General features: G+C 41.1%; 1 protein-coding gene across 7 annotated transcripts in view; it reads left to right on the top strand.

Moving 5' to 3' along the window:
* The window catches only part of COLEC11 (collectin subfamily member 11), a 43,743-nt gene extending 25,188 nt beyond the window's left edge, over positions 1-18,555 (top strand). For 6 of the 7 annotated variants that reach the window (XM_084623186.1, XM_084623184.1, XM_084623188.1 and 3 more), the window contains 4 exons: positions 8,570-8,641; positions 10,274-10,327; positions 14,262-14,357; positions 14,518-18,555. In XM_084623186.1, the coding sequence (XP_084479312.1) occupies positions 8,570-8,641; positions 10,274-10,327; positions 14,262-14,357; positions 14,518-14,927 (632 nt within the window). In that variant the 3' untranslated portion in view covers positions 14,928-18,555. The remainder of the gene's footprint in view (positions 1-8,569; positions 8,642-10,273; positions 10,328-14,261; positions 14,358-14,517) is intronic. The other variant, XM_084623190.1, reaches the window with a different exon arrangement.
* Positions 18,556-18,857: the final 302 nt, after the last annotated feature.

Genomic DNA, 18,857 nt, shown 5'->3' with positions numbered 1-18,857 from the left:
GAAATGACTGTCCACCTCAACACAACCGACATTCTCCCCTCAGAAGATGGATTACTTGGTCAGGAGTGATCTGAATGATTTCATAGAGCCATGAGCCTGTGTGTTAGGCCCAAACTTCCAGGAGCACGAACTCCTCATAACAATTTAAATTAAAAAAATATAGTGAAGCAAACAATCAATCGATACAAATGCCCCCCAATCAATACAAATGCCCTCTCAGTGCAACCCAAGGTAGACGTTCGAAAGCATTTAAAATAAGAAATGGGGGGGAGAGGTCGGCAGGAGATAGGGGAGTAATGTTGGAAAGCACTGTCAAGCTAACTGGACTCTTAAAAATAAAAGGGGCCCTACAAGGCATTTTAATTTATCTGTAGTCTTAAGTAAACACCTGAAAATATACAGAATGTATCTGAACTTTTCTGCTACTACACTGCATAGATCTATAAATTAGGTTTCCTCAAAATGTTGTGGAATAGCTTGAACCTACAAGTTGCTGAGCACTCTAGGGGTGATCTGGTGAAGCATGTTACCACATGCTAATCTTAATGAATAATCTCATTAACTTCACTGGACTGGGGTCCAAATGCTCAGCAGTTTGCAGGATCAATGTCTAAGAGAGAGGTAATACTATCTCAAGAGATATTTTAATATTACCTACTGCTCATTAAAGTGCAATCTCCTTCATGTCTGATTCAATATTCACATGACTTTTCTGCTCCCTTAGGGGTGTTGCTGGCAGAATTCTGTACAAAAGCCCTGGTGAAAGATGTCTTGTGTAGACAATTATATATACACAAAGTTGCCATCTGATTCAAAAATATTTTCCAGTTCTACTTTAAAATGCATATATATTTTGACAAAAGTGAGGCTGATGGATGTCTTCAATTTCTCATCATGTTAGATGAAAGTTTATTTACATAGCTTATTGATACATTAGCACGGTAATTCAGTCTAAATTGTAAACCCCAATGAGAAGCTGCTTGGTAGTTTAAAGTGCAAAAATCATCACTCAGAGCCACATTTTTAAGCATGTGTGCATAAGTTGTGCCCACAAAAGGTACACGTGTGTATGGCACAGACAGATCATGCAGTTTTATGTGTTTTGCATGTGCAACTGCATATTTGACATGCCTTTGCACCTCACAGACGTATCTTGCTGGTACAACTCAAGTATGTCATATATATTTGCCCCGAAAGCTGTTGTGTAGAATTGTTGTATTTTAGAGACCGTGATCAGTTTTAAGAGCTGCTTTTTGACTTCCTATTATATCTCACCATTTGCCACTTGCATAATTTATTATTTATTTATTTGTATTGCTATACAATAATAATGGGTGATTTCAACTATCCTCATATTGACTGGGTAAATGTCACCTCAGGGTTTGATGCAGAAGTAAAATTTTTAGACACCATAAATGACTGCTTCTTGGAGCAGCTAGTTCTGGAACCCACAGAAGGAGAGGCAATTCCTGATTTAGTTGTAAGTGGAGCACAGGATTTGGTCCAAGAGGTAATGATAGCTGAACTGCTCAATAATAGTGACCATAATGTAATTACATTTAACATCCTTATGGAAGGAATAGTACCAAAAAAACCCCACCACGATAATATCGATCTTTAAAGAGAACTACCTAAAAATGAGGACGCTTGTTAGATGGAAATTAAAAGGAGCTGTCACCAGGGTTAAATGCCTGCAAGTAGTAAGGGGACTATTTAAAAACATGTTGATAGAGGCTCAAACTAAATGCATACCCCAAATCAGAAGAGACAATAAGAGGACCAAAAGAATAGCATCATGGCTAAACAGCAGAATAACGGAGACCATTTTTAGAGGCAAAAAGGCATCTTTTAAAATTTGGAAGTCAAATCCTAGTGAGGATAATAATAAGGTGCACAAACTCTAGCAGGTTAAGTGTAAAGACATAACAAGGCAGGCCAAGAAAGAATTTGAGACACAACTTGCTAAAGGCTAAAGATAATAAGAATTTTTTAAAGTACATTAGAATCAGGAAGCCTGCCAAAAGGGGAGTAAGGGCCTCTATGTGACCAAAGTATTAAAAGACAGCTTAAGGAATACAAGGTTACAGGGGTGCTGAGAGCCATTGAACCAAACTGTAAACCCTGTATATGATGGAAACCACTTCAAGCCAGGGGTGCGGGAGCACCCCTAGTTCCAGCACCTATGCAAGGTCATTGCAAAGAAGATAAATGAATTCTTTGCATCAGTCTTCACTGCAGAGAGTGTTGGGGAGATACCCACATCAGAGCTAGCCTTTCTGGGCAACATATCTGAAGTAGTGTCTCGCATTGTTGAATCAATGGAAGAAGTTTCAGAACAAACTGATAAATTAAACAGTAATAAGTCACCAGGAGCAGATGATATTCACCCAAGAATACCGAAGGAATTCAAAATACGAAATTTCAGAACTACTAACTGATACTTGTTGCTGAAACAAGCCTCCATACCAGATGGCTGAAGGTACCTGGCAAATTGGTAGAAGCTGTAGCAAAGAACAGACTTATCAGACAGGTTAACGTTTGTTGGGCAAGAGTCAACATGGCTTTTGTAAAGGGAAATCATGCCTCACAAATCTATTAAAATTCTCTGAGGGAGTCAACAAGCATGTGGATAAGGGTGAGCCAGTTGATACAGTGTGCTTGAATTTTCAGAAAGCCATGGACTTATCGAATTCTTTTTTGAACCCAGTTATACTTTTGGCTATTTACAATGTCCCATGGCAATGAGTGACACAGGTTAATTGTGCGTTATGTGAAAAAGTACTTTCTCTTGTTTGTATTAAACCTGCAGCCTATTCATTTTATTGGATGCCCCTGGTTTTGGTATTGTGGGAAAGGTTAAATAACACTTCTATTATAAGACAAGAGCCAATGCATGAAGACAGACAGACAGGAGTACAAAGAAACGAGACAATATAGGTCAGCATGAGAGGCATGGTCTCACATCAGCAGCCTAACTTTTGTCAAACGTTTTTGTCATCATTTCAGCAAAGGAGAGCTGTAAAGAGAGATTTGCAGCTTCGCAGATTTTTATGGGGAGTTCTTTCCAAGCATGAAGGGCAGCATGGGAGAAAGCATGAAGGTGCTTGTTTGCAAATTTAACCAGTGGGTGATGGAGGCTGGCATCATAGGCCAGTCAGAGGCGGGAACTGACCTTTTGATAGAGAGAGATAATGAGTGGCGTGGGGATAGGGTGCAAAAGGTCTTTAAAGTACATACAGGTAGCTTATGTTTGATGTGATAGAGAAGAGGGAGCCAGTGGAGGGATACAAAGAGACGGATGACACGGTCAGAGTGACAGGCTAGGAAAATGATCTTTGCAGCAGCATTCGGAATGGAAATGAGCAGGGTAAGACTGCATTTGTCAAGGCCAGAAAGAAGGATGTTGTAATGATCAAGATACGAGTTAATGAGAGCCTGGATGAGAGTTTTAGCTGCTTGGATGGATAGGAAAGGTCGTCTCTTAAAGATATACCAAAAGAATCTGCAAGATTTAGACATAGCCTTGATGTGAGAACTTAGAGGTCTGAGCTGAAGATAACATCCAGGTTATGGGCCTGAATGACTGGCAGAATGGTTTACATAACTATCAGCCAGTAGCATCCCATAAAAGATGGATCCTGTTTTTTAATTTCATATATTCATAAAGTTTTAAGGCCAGAAGGGACCATTGGATCATCCAGTCTGGCGCAGGCCATTACATCTCATCCAGTTACCCTGCATTGATCTCAATAACTTGTATTTGACTAAAGCATAACTTCTGTGTTTGGCTAAAGCATTTTTTCCAGAAAGACATCCAGCCTTGATATGAAGAGATGAGAGATGGAGAATCTCCCTCTTCCCTGGTAGTTTGTTCCAATGGTTAATCAAACTCACTTTTTTAAAAAAAATTGTGCTAATATCTAATTTGAATTTATTTGGCTTCAGCTGCTAGCCATTGGTTCTTGTTCTGCCTTTGTCCACTAGAATGGTACCCAATATTTTCTTCCCTTGAAGGTACTTGTAAATTGTGATCAAGTCACCTCTGAGTCGTCTTTTTGATAACAGATTGAGCTCTTTATGTCTCTTGCTGTAAGGCATTTTCTCCCCCCCAAAATCATTTTTTTGGCTCTTGTCTGTGCACCATCTCCAGTTTTTCAATATCCTTATTAAAATGTGGATAGCAAAACTGGACACAGTATTCCAATGCTGGTCTCACCAATGCCATACACAGAGGTAAAAATCACCTTCCTACTCCTGCTTCATTACTCCCCCATTTATGCACCCCAGGGTGAGATTAGCCCCTTTTGCCACAGTATCACCCTGAGAGCTCATGTTGGGTTGCTTGTCAACTGTGACCCCTAAATCCCTTTCAGTCACTGCCTTCCAGGATACAGTCTCCCTTTCTGTTGTTATGGCCTGTATTCCTTGTTCCTTTGCATTTGGCTGTATTAAAATGCATTTGGTTTGAATGGGCTCAATAGTTCACTTCTAGTATTTTCTGCCTTCTCTTGCTCATGGGAAGGATCTCCAAGAAGATCAGTTGGCCTTTCTTCTTCCTTAGTTCACTTCCAAAATCCTGAAGCCTTCTATCATCTGTGGAGTTCCATGTGATGCTGAAGCATTTGTTTCAAAGTGTATCATCACCAGTAGACACTTGCAGATGACCGTTTGTACTGTTTGTCCAAATTTGTAGTTACCCCATCTCTTTTGGTCACTCCAGGGAGACAGCATGAGGACTGCATTCCCTCTGAGCTTCCATCCTCCCCAATTTCCTCATGCCTCTTTTGGATTGCTCTTTTGTGGTGTGCTAGAATGGACTCCACAGGTGGTCCCCAAACCATAGTTTGAGAACCAATGATGTAGAGGAATCTCTCTTTAAATTGTTTACTCCATAGGAAGAAATAATTACATGGAGAGAGGCTTTCCCATGGGGAAATTAAATGGTTATCCCACAAGGAGATTAAATCACAGAGAAAAAGAGTTATAAAGCAAGTTTGATGAAACCCTTGAATGACACTATAGTTTGCTACCAGCCAGTGAGTGTTTCTGTGAGATGGAACAAGCAAACTCCTGTAGGGGGAGAGAGACTGTAGAAAAAAATAAAATCCAAACAATTCTTTTAATGAGCACAGGATAATTAATATATGTTTCCTGGGTTTGAGATAAACAAACTCTTATTTCTGAGTAGAACACATAGGCTTCATTTTACTGGTTATTATTGATAAGTAGTCTCTTCTGTGTGCATAAAAGGATGTGAAGTCACAAGAAGCAAATTAGTTGTGTTTATATATCATGTTATATTTATGGGCTGAATACATGTCTGTTTCATTTCAGATACAGCTGTTTGAAATGAATTATTAAGGACCCCTAGGACTGGGTGTTCAAACCTCTGATATAATCCTTTTATTATAACCCCCAGTCTTCCTGTAACCAATTCATATCTGAGTGAGCCATTTTGAATCAGGCCAGTTAGCCTTTAAGACCTCAACCAACCACAGATGCATCCAAGGAAGGTGGAATCTGAGCTTCCTACCCCAGCATAATGCATCTACTGGTAGCTAGTTGTGTGAAACTTCCGCCCAGGGTAATAAGGAGGTTTCTTCCTGACCCTATGGAGACTAGGTTTTACCTGGAAGCATGCTATTTGATTGTTGTTATCTTAAAATTATATTTTTAGTTATAAAAGTATCTAGGCTTTAAAAAAAAATCCAGCCAAAATATGTGACTGTGATCTGCAGCAAAGAATTCCACAGGTTGATAATCTGTTGGGCCAGATCCTCAGCTGGCATAAATTGTCATAGCTCTAGTGACTTCAACTAAACTATGACAATTTATAAGCTGAAGATCTGGCCTATTGTGTATAGTAATATTTCCTTGAATTCATCTCATTGAATGAATGGTTCTTTCATTTTGGGACAATGCATAAAATATGTTGCACAGTTTAAAATAAGACTAGATTTCCTTTGAGAAGAAGGCCACATAGAATTTTTAGTGGAAACAGTTATAGACCAAGCTGCTAAATGCTGGGCGAGATTGTCTCCCCTGCTCTAGTCCACTTATGCAGACTCATCGGGCAATTGGGACTGAAAGCTCTTGGAGCTCCTTAGCTGGTGTATAGCTGGCATAGCTAGTTGCTACGCCATTCCCTGTGGAGTCCCTAGTATAGAGGGCTTACTGGTACGAGGAGGGTGTATGGCCAGAATGTGGCTCTCGCATGTCTGTGTGGGATGAGTGGGAGGGCATAGCCAGTGGGCATACACTGAGCAGTAGGATCAGAGTGCTCTTTTGAGCCCTCCTTCCACCATGCCTGATGGTGGGATGTGCAGCAAAAAACCAAGGCTACTCCCTTTTAATGCTGTTTACAAGTCAGGTCAGGAACATTTCCTGGAAAGCCTACTTGAAACAAGTCATCTGACACAGCAGGTATTCACCAGATCCAGATTATCCCCCGCTTCCCTCCCCCCAAGGATGAATGATCTTGCTGGCTTCAGAGTTACTACGCTACAGGCAAAGAGCAACTTCCAGCTCAGACAAACTAAGTATATATGGCACATGTATATCCACTTGGATTTGTTTAGAAGAGCTGTGGCTTACTAACCATGGGTGGCATGGTTTAAGCCAAAGCTTCAGTAATGTGCAGTAATTAGCAATTGTTGTCAGATCCTGGTCCTCCTAGCACTGAAAATGTTTTGGCTGCTAGTGTAGACAGGGCCAAACCATTTTCAATATTCATTACAGAAAGCATTCTAGACACTGGGTAGCAGGAGATATCTCCCATGCTTTCGAATAGTGGGTTTTGAAGTCTGTTGACACTGTCTATACCAACAGGATAACAATTTCCCATATTGGTTGAAGGGTGTGAAGGAGAAGAGCCACACTTGAGACTTCTTGGTCACTTTCCTACCTTAGACACATATGGTGGACCAAATTCCACTTTTGACTAGTGATGGTAGAATGTGGACATTGATTCCAGCCAGTCGATCGTAACATCACTTTTGATTAAAACTACTTCTGTGATAAATGACATGACAGATACCTTCTGGGGAAGAGTTCAGATAAATGATACCAAGACCCACTCTATAATGACTCGTTGGTCAGATAACAGTGGTTTCTCTTCTTCAGCTTACTTTGTGTGATGTATGAGGATAAAGCATGACACATACCTCCTACAATGCACTTGTTTTCCATGAGCTATCTGAATATTCTGTTATATGGTACAACCAAGGTAAAAGGGGTCAAAGTCAGATGAAGAAAGTGAATCAAACCCTTTTCTATTGGATTTCTGTGTATACACAATGGAAAGCCAGGACAAACACTGAAAGAAGAGGGTAAATTATGGCAACTTTGACAATTTATGTCAGCTTTTGTAATGTGCCTATTTATCCTTTATTCATTAAAAATTGCTGAGGAAGATAATTTTCAAGTGGCTCATTTACCACAACTCCACTGTAAAGTACTGCATGGTATCTTCATTAAAATTAATAACACTTTACATTCCTGCTGTGAATTACTTAGACTGTGTGTGTGTGCGCGTGTGTGCCCCTAGAGGGCAAACATAAGGCTTTCACTATTTCTCATTATAATACTATTGAGATGTTTAGAGTATAGAGAAAAGAATAAGTATGCAACTGCCTTCCACTGAATTTACAGAACGCAAAGACTAAATTCTGCTCTTAGTTACTTTGTTGCTACTCCATTAGATCAGAGCTTCACAACCTTTCCAGACTACTTTACCCCTTTCAGGAGTTTGATTTGTCTTGCGTACCCCACGTTTCACCTCACTTAAAATCTACTTGCTTACAAAATCAGACCTAAAAATACAGAAGTGTCACAGCATGCTATTACTGAAAAATGGCTTACATTCTCATTTTTACCATATAATTATAAAATAAATCAATTGGAATATAAATATTGTACTTACATTTCAGTGTATAGTATATAGAGCAGTATAAACTAGTCATTGTATGAAATTTTAGTTTGTACTGGCTTCCCTAGTGCTTTTTATGTAGCCTGTTGTAAAACTAGGCAAATATCTAGCTGAGTGGCTGTACCCCCTGGAATACCTCTGCGTATCTCCAGAGGTACGTGTACCCATGGTTGAGAACCACTGCATTAGACGAATTGACTCATTATGCTTGAAGACCTGTAAATCTCTTAAATTCCGTAATAGATTCAGCCTTTTGGTCCACAAGTTTTTCTGGAAACTCCCTTTATTTTCAACAATACATTGGCATGACAAATTATCTGAGTGGAGTCATACAAAACTTTTTTTTATGGCTTTCAGTCAAATTCTATTTTCATTTACACCTGTGCAGTCCCAGTGAAGTCAACTGCACTGAGAAGATTAAATGTGCTTCTGTGTTATTTATGTAGCAGGCCATGGATGAGGAAAGAGCTGGACTCCTGGAATTTGACAAACCTTGGTGATCATTCATTGTAATTGCAAAGAAAATTTCCTACAACATTTTCTGCTGCCTGCCATAGAAAATGATACTGAAGTGCTGCTGGGGGTCTGAATAAAGCAGACAATGTTTTTAACTTGTGTCTTTGATCTTTTTGTTATGTTTAGGAGAAATGGGGGACAAAGGACAGAAAGGCAGTATGGGTCGACATGGAAAAATTGGTCCCATCGGTTCAAAAGGTATATTTGATTCAATCTTTTTTTCTCCCATGGTGTCTCAACTGAATAATCAAGGGCCATTCATCTTTGAGATGAGTCCAGTTCATAATTAAAATTACTCAGATTGTCTCAGGGCTTACCACAATTGTCATAAATATAAAGGGAAGGGTAAGCACCTTTAAAATCCCTCCTGGCCAGAGGAAAAACCCTTTCACCTGTAAAGGGTTAAGAAGCTAGGATAACTTCTCTGGCAACTGACCAAAATGACCAATGAGGAGACAAGATACTTTCAAAAGCTGGGGGGAGGGAAAAACAAAGCCTTTCTCTCTGTCTGTGTCATGCTTTTGCCGGGGACAGAACAGGAATGGAGTCTTAGAACTTAGTAAGTAATCTAGCTAGATATGTGTTAGATTCTGTTTGTTTAAATGGCTGAGAAAATAAGCTGTGCTGAATGGAATGGATATTTCTGTTTTTGTGTCTTTTTGTAACTTAAGGTTTTGCCTAGAGGGATTCTCTATGTTTTGAATATAATTACCCTGTAAGGTATTCACCATCCTGATTTTACAGAGGTGATTCTTTTTATGTTTTCTTCTATTAAAATTCTTTTAAGAAACTGAATGCTTTTTCATTATTCTTAAGATCCAAGGGTTTGGGTCTGTGTTCACCTATGCAAATTGGTGAGGATTTTTATCAAACCTTCCCCAGGGAAGGGGGTGTAACATTTGAGAGGATTCTGGGGGGAAAGACGTTTCCAAATGGACTCGTTCCCAGTAACTGGTGTTAGATGTTTGGTGGTGGCAGCAAAAGTTCAAAGGAAAAAGGAAAATAGTTTGTACCTTGGGGAAGTTTAACCTAAGTGGGTAAAAGTAAGCTTAGGAGGTTTTCATGCAGGTCCCCACATCTGTACCCTAGAGTTCAGAGTGGGGAAGGAACCTTGACACAATAGATAGCAAGTCCTATAATTAAATCACATTCTAGTCAATCAAATGATGGAGATCTCTGGACTAGTTATCTTATACCCTGACACACAGCAGAATCAAGAGGTCTCAGAAAGCTGACTTTTGGGTAGATTAAAGAGTTTTTAAGTTACATCAACCTCCAAGTATAGGTATTTAAAGGAGAGCGGGTGGGAAGTAGGATTGTACTTTGGTAGGCACAGATTCAGGAGCCATGAGGTCTGAATTCCTTGGACTTCCCACTTCTTCTGTGACATTGGTCAAATCATTTTGAACAGCATTTTCAATGAAGTTGTCTAATTTTAGGCTTCTAAATCAAAATTTAGGTACCTAAATAAAAGTGGCCTGATTTTCAGAAGTGCTACTTCCTTACAGGTTCCATGGAAGTCATTGCTCTGTATAGTGCCTAAGCAAGTGCTGGCACAAATAACAGGAAATGGAACAGAATGAAACTAGTCATGATGTTTGTCCCTGAATCCCAGCTACACAGTTTGAGCCTGTCTTGATGATGAACTGACTGGGACAACAAATCCAGATTCTCCATCGTTTGGGGCCTATCTCTACATTATGCATTTGTTTTTTGCCTTAAATCTTAGTCATTAACACAAAAACCCTGTTTAGAAACTTCCTGTTAATGAAATTGGTGACCCAATCTGTTTGTTGAGCAGCAAAATTGATGATATTTTTCATTTTTTAGGTGAAAAGGGAGATAATGGGGATATAGGGCCACCTGGTCCTAATGGAGACCCAGGTAAACCATGATAGATCTTCAAAGTGTATAGTTTTTTAAAAAAATGTATAAATTATGTATAGTACACATTTCTTTTAAAAATGCTGAAGAATGCTGTTGGAAGTAAAAATTTTGAATAACCTCTTCTGATTTATGCATTGTAATTTGGATTATACTGCACATCTACAGGGTACTTTTACAAAAAATTTGTTGAGGATGCAATGGCTGCTGGGAGTTGTACTGTAATTCCTTCTGGGGGGTGGACAATTGCTTGAAAGAATGCTCAATAGTTCCCCACTAACTCAATGTGGATTTAGTTATTCCAGAAAGCTAATGGGAGCAGGAATGCAACTTGTTCCCAGTCATTCACCACTGTGTAAAAAGACATCTCTGGAGATCCTACTTAGGCCCTGATTCTGCACTGAGAACCTTGTGGGGGACCCCTGCACCTTCATTGACTTCAGTGGGACATCTCATGGGCACAAAGCTGGGCTGTGTATGTGGTTCTTAGTGCATGAACAGGGCCTAAGGAGCAATTTAGGGACTTCATGCCAGTGTCTACAAGGCCAACAGGCTTAGGCTTTGCAGAATTTATTGGCAGGGTAGGAGGGCATATTTTCATCCACAGCTGTTGTTCTCAAACTGCAGGGGCAGGTGCCCTGAGACGGGAGTGGGGTGCGGAATGTATTCTGGGGGGCATGAAAAGCTTTTGGGGGAAAAGAACTTACTGCACACATTTTATCCCCAGCAATGAATAAATAACTAAGCAGATTCCTCCAGACACATCAGGTCCTCAGATGGCACTGTGCATTTTCATGGATTTCTGCTAAGCTTGCCTAGCATTATTCAAAGTCATCGCCCTCTGTACTTTAATCCATTCTTTGCTGTGACGTGGTGTGTACATTTAATTGTAAGCATCGACCACAATTGCAGTTTTTCTTTTGCTCTTATTACAGTGGATCATTGGCTCTGTTTGAATCAATGCCTTGCTGTTTTTAATGTTTAATGAGAGTTGCATGTTGATTTTTTTTTTATGGGTATATGTACTTGTGTGTTGCGGGGTGGGGGGCTGTAAACTACTACAAGCACAAAAAAGGGGACACAATCAAATACATTTGAGAACCACTGATCTACAGAACTCACCTTATTTTGGTTTTCAAGAATACTGTGATTTTTGCCAGCTATGCTGGTGGAGAGAAGCTGTTTTGCAAAGCCCTTCTACACATTGTTTGAGAATCTGAAAAACCACTGGATGATCAACAGGAACACAATATCTTGTTAGGAGTATGAAAAGCTTAGGGCCAGTCTAAACATAAAATATTGCAGCAGCACATCTGTACCAGTGCAGCTGCGTCAGTGAAGATGCTGCTGTACTGATGGGAGAGCTGCTCCTATCGGCGCAGTTAATCCATCTCCATGAGAGGCAATAACTATGTTGACAGGAGAAGCCCACCCCTTGACATAGTGCTGTCTATGTAGGGGAGCTAAGTCAGTATAACTGCATCGCTCAGGGGTGTGAATTTTTCACACCCCTGAGTGACATAGTTATACCAATGTAAGTTTGTAGCGTAGACCTGGCCTTAGACTCAGAAGATGGAAAATAATAGACTATCGGTGCTTTTAGGACAAAAATGCAGCCCCTCCCCTGCATTCTAATATCTTTAATAGATTTTATCTTAGATAATGGAAATGTAAAAATGGAAATGTTGTTTGCATTAATTATGTGTTTGTTAACCACATTGTTACATTTGTATCATTCAGTGGTTGCTATTAGGCAGTGAGTAATGAACAATCAATGTTTACTAAAACATCTGCTCTTATGGGAAGGTTAGGAAGGAGCAAGGCTATGCAGTGCCTTGTTATGTGAGGAGAAGAGTCTTAGGGATGGATAGTGACTTGGACTGTGCCCATTCAAAAGGAGAAGGAACCCCCTTTCACTCCTACATTTGCTACTTAGACCCTGGGTCCAGGCATACAGCAGTAAGCAGCAAAGGGCCTGCAAAGTACTTTAGCACATGTGTAAGTTCAAAATGTTTTTAAGAGGTTTGCTGAAGTGGCATGGATTTAGACAGGTGTTTAAAAGCTTTGTTGAGTCAGGGGCTTAGTATGTGCTAGCTACACTAGCCTAGGAATAGCTGCAGGAGACACATTTCTGTGTCGCATTTCCTTCCCTGCTTTCTCCTTGCTCCATTGGGGGTTAGTAATTTACAGCTGATCTACACTATTCAAATTTCAGAGTGGTAGCTGTGTTAGTTTGTATCAGCAAAAACGATGAGGAGTCCTTGAGGCACCACAGAGACTAACAAATTTTATTTGGGCATAAGCTTTCGTAGGCTAGAACCCACTTCATCAGATGCATGGAGTGGAAAATACAGTAACAGGTATGTATACATAGTACGTGAAAAGATGGGAGTTGCCTTACCAAGTGGGGGGGTCAGTCTAACAAGACAATTCAATTAACAGTAGATTACCAAGGGAGGAAAAATCACTTTAGTAGTGGTAACGAGGGTGGCCCATTTCAAACAGTTGACAAGAAGGTGTGAGTAAAAGTATGGGGAAATTAGTTTTTGTAAGACCCATCCACTCCTTGTCTTTATTCAGGCCTAATTTGATGGTGTCCAGTTTGAAAATTAATTCCAGTTCTGCAGTTTCACATTGGAGTCTATTTTTGAAGGATTTTTTTTTGAAGAATTGCCATTTTTAAGAGTGTTATTGAGTGACCAGGGAGATTGAAGTGTTCTCCTACTGATTTTTGAATGTTATAATTCCTGATGTCAGATTTGTGTCCATTTATTCTTTTGTATAGAGACTGTCCGGTTTGGCCAATGTACATGGCAAAGGGGCATTGCTGGCACATGATGGCATATATCCCATTGGTAGATGTGCAGGTTAATGAGCCTCTGCAGTATCAGTGCGCCAGCAGCCTAACTCTTGTTGAATTTTTGTGTAGGCATTGTGGCAAAGAGGAGTTATAAGGAGGGTTTTGAAGATTAACAATGAAGTGGCTTTGTGGATATTTACAGGGAGCTCCTCCCACCTGTGATGGGCAGAACTGGAGAAAGCACAAAAGTGCTTGTTTGAAAATTTAACAAATGGGCCATAGAGGCTGACATTACAGGCAGATCTGGGGCAGGATACTGAATGAGAGCTGATAGGTGGGGGTGGGATCAGACAGTTAAGTAGATAAACTGGATATTAGCATGATTAAATACAGGTTTGAATACCCATATGCAGAACTGGGTGCCTTACCTGAAACCTAGTTTTCAAAACTGGGCTCACAGAAGTTACCTTTTTAATAATCTCATTAAAATTGCTTTTTTCAGACCAATGTAAATTTGGGATAATGGGCAGAATTCTAGAGTCTTAAGTCTTTTATTGGAAGAACTATAACAAACAAACACTTTTGAAATGGCCAGAACTGTCTTTTAGGGCTAATTCTGAGCATTACATAATAGGAGCAACATCTGCCTCTGATCTGTTGTGCAGATAGATCCCTCATGCAGAGCAAATGCAGAATATACCATACAGATTTCCTGTGTGGAAAAGAGATCTGCATTGAAGATGGAAGAGGAGATTTTTGCCTTATATATGCATCACTGAGAACTAAGAAGTTTAAAGACGTCCTATTTTTGTTCCTAGTGGACCGGTGTTTGGCACTAATTGGCACCATCATTTGGGATCTCCTCAGAGAGGCCAAGGATTGAGGTAGCATAGAAAGTGAAGTGAACTGAACTCCTATAGGTAGACCCACAGGTCAGAGTGAAGGATGTTGGTGGGTCAACATGGGGAAGTTTGCACAGTTGCTGCCTATTATTTGGACAGAGAATTTCACTCTCTGGGGTCATCAGGCTAGCCCCTTTTGTGAGCAATACAGTCACATAAATATATTTCACAAAACATTTTTATTTATGATTGTATATACAATTTAACAGCAAGCACCCCCCGATCTCTGCAGGCATCCCTTGTGAATGCAGCCAGCTAAGGAAGGCTATTGGTGAAATGGATATCCAAGTGGCCCAGCTGACAACTGAATTAAAATTCATAAAAAATGGTATGTTTATTTTGTATGTTTCTCCCTTTCCAAGTGCCCTATTTTTTTTTAATGATGAAGCTGCTCTTAAAGAATATGGCCATTTCATATTTGATTTGTGTATCTATTTTTGTGGTGTGCATTAAGTTGGTTTATAGAAATGCGAGTGCTCACTTTTCAGCACTGCCCTCCCCCGCAGCTGTCGCTGGTGTGCGTGAGACAGATAATAAGATATACCTACTGGTGAAAGAAGAGAAAAGATATATGGATGCCCAGCTCTACTGCCATGGAAGAGGAGGAACACTGAGCATGCCCAAGGATGAGAATACAAATAGTCTGATTGCTTCTTACATCAATCAAGCAGGGCTCACCAGAGTTTTCATTGGGATCAATGACCTGGAAAAAGAGGGCAATTTTGTGTATTCTGATCGATCACCCATGCAGACCTTCAACAAATGGCGCAGCGGCGAACCCAATAATGCCTATGATGAGGAGGACTGTGTGGAAATGGTGGCCTCCGGTGGATGGAATGACGTTGCCTGTCACATTACAATGTATTTTGTTTGTGAATTTGACAAAGAAAATGTGTGAGGATGTCTGCTCCCCCGTTTGAAGCAGATTGTATCACTTACCCCTTGTTTATAAAGTACTAGTTATATTTTACAAGTATATAACATCAGTGTTGTACAGCTGTAAATATAATTAGGTATTTCAAATATCAATATTTACCCTTCAGAAGGGAAGATCAGAGTTAAATAAGACATAGTTTGTCTTGCCCTAAGAAAATATGTATTTAGATAAGGTCTATATTCTGCCCTCCCTGCAATTAATGAATGAGGTTGCATGACAGCAATGGAGGGCAGAATTTGGCTCTATGTTGTTATAATGTTGTTTCTGAAGACGTAGATTCTTGATATTGTTTTATCTTAACAACATTTTTAATTGTTAATGTTAATTGCTCATATTGGTTTACAAAGATGACATTTCTGGCTATTTCAAGCCATAAGGAAAAGTTTTTGTATACCCCAGCTACTTAGTACAACTATTGCAGTAGGGTTCTGAATGGACAGGCTTTGTACCTGTTTCTGTGACACATGCACAAGCCAACTAACCCATCAGTTCTACCATTTTTGTAACATCTTTTTATTAAACTGTTTGCAAGTAACAACACAGAGACTCACTTCAGTGAGCGAACCCATTTACACTGCCTTGGGGAGTCGAAATGGCTTATAATTCAGTACTAGAAGGAGATAAGTCAACTTTGTGTTTCTTCAGAAAATGCAGTGCCAGGTTCTGTCTGTCTTACACGTTGTTTAACTGAGGGTGGGATAAAAGAATTTGCCAAAGTAAGCCAGTACTCTAAAGTTGTATTTGAGCTCTGCTGGAACACTCTTGGATGGCATTCCAGCACCTTTTTGGAAAGCTGGAATGGCATTTTATGGCCCTTCAGATACCTGCATTCTGGCACTTCTCGAGCGCAGCACTCGCTAGTCTATTTTTGCTTCAGATATTCGCGATTGATATTTTTGGTTACAAAACACAAGGAGGGCTTCCTGAGTACATCATGAGTCTCACAAAACCTTTGTTGTCCAACAGTTCCTTTCACTGGGACAAATACTGAAGTCTTCACTTAGCTTTCACTCAGTCCTTAACTTGATGTCAGCGGAAGATTGGCCTCAGTAAAGACTCTCTAAAAAGGGCCAAATTCTCTGCAGGCATAAATGAGCACAGCTCCATTGACTTCAACGGATTTCATTCATTTGTCCCAGCAGAGAATTTATCTCTGAGTAAGGACTTCAGGAATTGGTCCCTTATTTTGTTCCTGTGATTACTACTCTTCCTTGCTACTCTTCATGGCTATGTCTTCTCTTAAATAAAATCTTATTTATTTTTTTTAAAAATCAGTACATCTATAGGGATATAGTTCTAAAGGAATGCAGTAAGTCATTTTGCCCCACTTATTTGTGTATCCAATTCACAACTGCATGTGACTGAAAAATATGGTATATTTTTGAAGGGTATAACTGGACAAAAAGAGTGATGAATATTGGATATTTGTAGTGGCCTGTTGCAATTCCTCTCATCTTTTAGTCAACTACTCTACATATGAAGGTCACTGGGAAACCTCTGTCGATTGTGTTTTTCAGACAGTGTGTGCTTTCAATGTTTTAAATAATTTTTAAGGGTAAATAACACTAAATATGAAACGATCACAAAGCATGTCTGATCAATCTGGAAGAAATATCTAGAAGAAACTCAAAACAGGCTTGCTGTGTGATTTCAGGTAGCCTCCACGTATTAGGCAAGACCAAATTAATAAGTTACTGTACAGTGGTACAGTTAATGGAAGACTACTGACCATAGGACTTTTGCTCAGTTCCTCAAAGCATGACAACATTTGAAATTACATGTTAATTTTATTCTCAAGGAAATAAACAGTTTCATCCTGGCATGCTAACTGTTGTGAAGTTGAACCTGTTATATATAAAGGTTTACTCATGAACTCCTAAAACTGGTAGAATATTATTCTAATATATGAAAACCATGCAGACCATAGTGCTACAGAGACATAACCCGAATGAACAATTCAGATGGTGACTGGTTCTGCTTGCCAGTGTTTCTTTCTGGTACAGGTAAAGTATGGCTCATGTGTGTTTGGCTTTTCCAGGGCTTTAACTGAGATCTCAGATAATCTTGGTGTGGTTGTACACTTACATGCAAAGGTTCTTATTCTACAAAATCTGAGAAGGACTACAAATGTATCCCTGTGGGTCAGTTTGCACCCAGGGAATATTCCCTTTGAATTTTGTAATGGTTTGCCTCCTGATAATAAAACCCCTCCGAGGCTTTTAAACCACCAATATGGTGGGGTCAAGGCATTATAGCTGTATAGTAATAAATAAGGGCAATCTGAGCCTGGGTTCCTGCCTGCCTAGGATGGCACATAAAGACACTTTGTGTGCCTAAGCTGTCAGCTTTGCCCACTCTTTACCCATTTTTGCAAGATGCTGATGTGGTTGGTTGATTCTGCGTGTATGAATCTCTGTGCAGATTCCTTTGGATGAGGTAGAAAACAGGCCTGCAGGCCTAAAAGCCTTAGTTGAGCTGGGCAGCAGGCACGCAACATTTCACAGATTTATAGAGTGTTTCGTGAATAATCTGAATTTCTGATCAAATGGCTAATTAGTATTAAGCAGCAGAAAACCCATTTATTTTCCTCCATTTTTCATGGTACTTGTGTAACCCAGACACCTTCTGGGTGTGGTGGTCTGTCCCATCTAGTGGCACCGAGGCCAGAGAGAGATTAATGAGTCTGCTCTACAGCCTTAGCTAACAGCCAGTTGGCTTTGAGCTTATGCGGTAGAGCCTCATGCACTCCCGAGGCCCCAGGTTTGATTCCGCCTTCCAACGACTGGGGTTTGTCAGTGTTACACTTACACCATTTTTTCAACAGCTTTTGAAGTATGAAATAAAAGGGAAACCAACTGTATTGTTAAGGTCTTTCTATATCCTTGTTCACTATAGGTTGTCAGAGCCCTAACTCCACTGCGTGGGGAGGTAGGGCTCAACATTACTCAGTCCTCATTGCTCAGGATGGGTCTTTGGCTGTGCTGTGGGGAGTCACAACTCACTCTCTGTTCTGCTGTGAGGAAGGGGGACCTCTGCACTGTGCCTTGCGTGGGGCAGATTATAAAGCTACAGTCTAGCCCTGGGGTGGGCAAACTGTGGCCCATGGGCCGGATCTAGCCCACCAGCTGTTTTAAGCCAGCCCTCAAGCTCCTGCTGGGGAGCGCAGTCTGGAGCTTGCCCAGCTCCGCAGCTCCAACTGGGGAGCAGGGTCAGGGGCTGTTCCACACTGCTTCCGGAAGCAGTGGCATGGCCCTGCTCCTGCTCCTATATGTAGGGGCAGCCAGGGGGCTCTGCTCTGCACGCTGCCCCCACAGCTCCCATTGGCCGGGAACTATGGCCAATGGGAGCTGCAGGGGTGGCATCTGCGGACGGGGCAGCGCGCAGAGCCGCCTGGCTGCGGATCTGTGTAGGAGCCAGAGTGGGGACATGGCCGCTGCTTCCGGGAGCTGCCTGAGGTAAGTGCCGCCTGGAGCCTGCACCACTGAGCCTCTTCCCGAGCCCCAACCCCCGGTCCCAGCCCTGATCCCCCTCCTGCCCTCTGAACCCCTCGGTCCCAGCCCGGAGCACACTCTTACACCCCAAACTCCTCATCCCCAGCCCCACCCCAGACCCCGTACCCCCAGCCAGAGCCCTCCTCCCTCACCCTACTCCCCTGCCCCAGCCCGGAGCCCCCTCCTGCACCATGAACTCCTCATCTCCAGCCCCACCCCAGAGCTCACACCCCCAACCGGAGCCTTCATCCCCCTCTGCACCCCAACCCCAATTTTGTGAGCATTCATGGCCCACCATACAATTTCTATTTCCAGATGTGGCCTTTGGGCCAAAAAGTTTGCCCACCCCTGGTCTAGCCCTATGGGCCTGGTCCAAAGACTACTGAAGTGAATGGCAAGA

Source organism: Lepidochelys olivacea (assembly GCF_965140295.1).
Source record: "Lepidochelys olivacea isolate rLepOli2 genome assembly, chromosome: 3".
NCBI classification, from domain to species: Eukaryota; Metazoa; Chordata; order Testudines; family Cheloniidae; genus Lepidochelys; species Lepidochelys olivacea.
The sequence above is the reverse complement of the archived record's forward strand: the minus strand, read 5'-3'. Positions and strand labels throughout refer to the sequence as shown.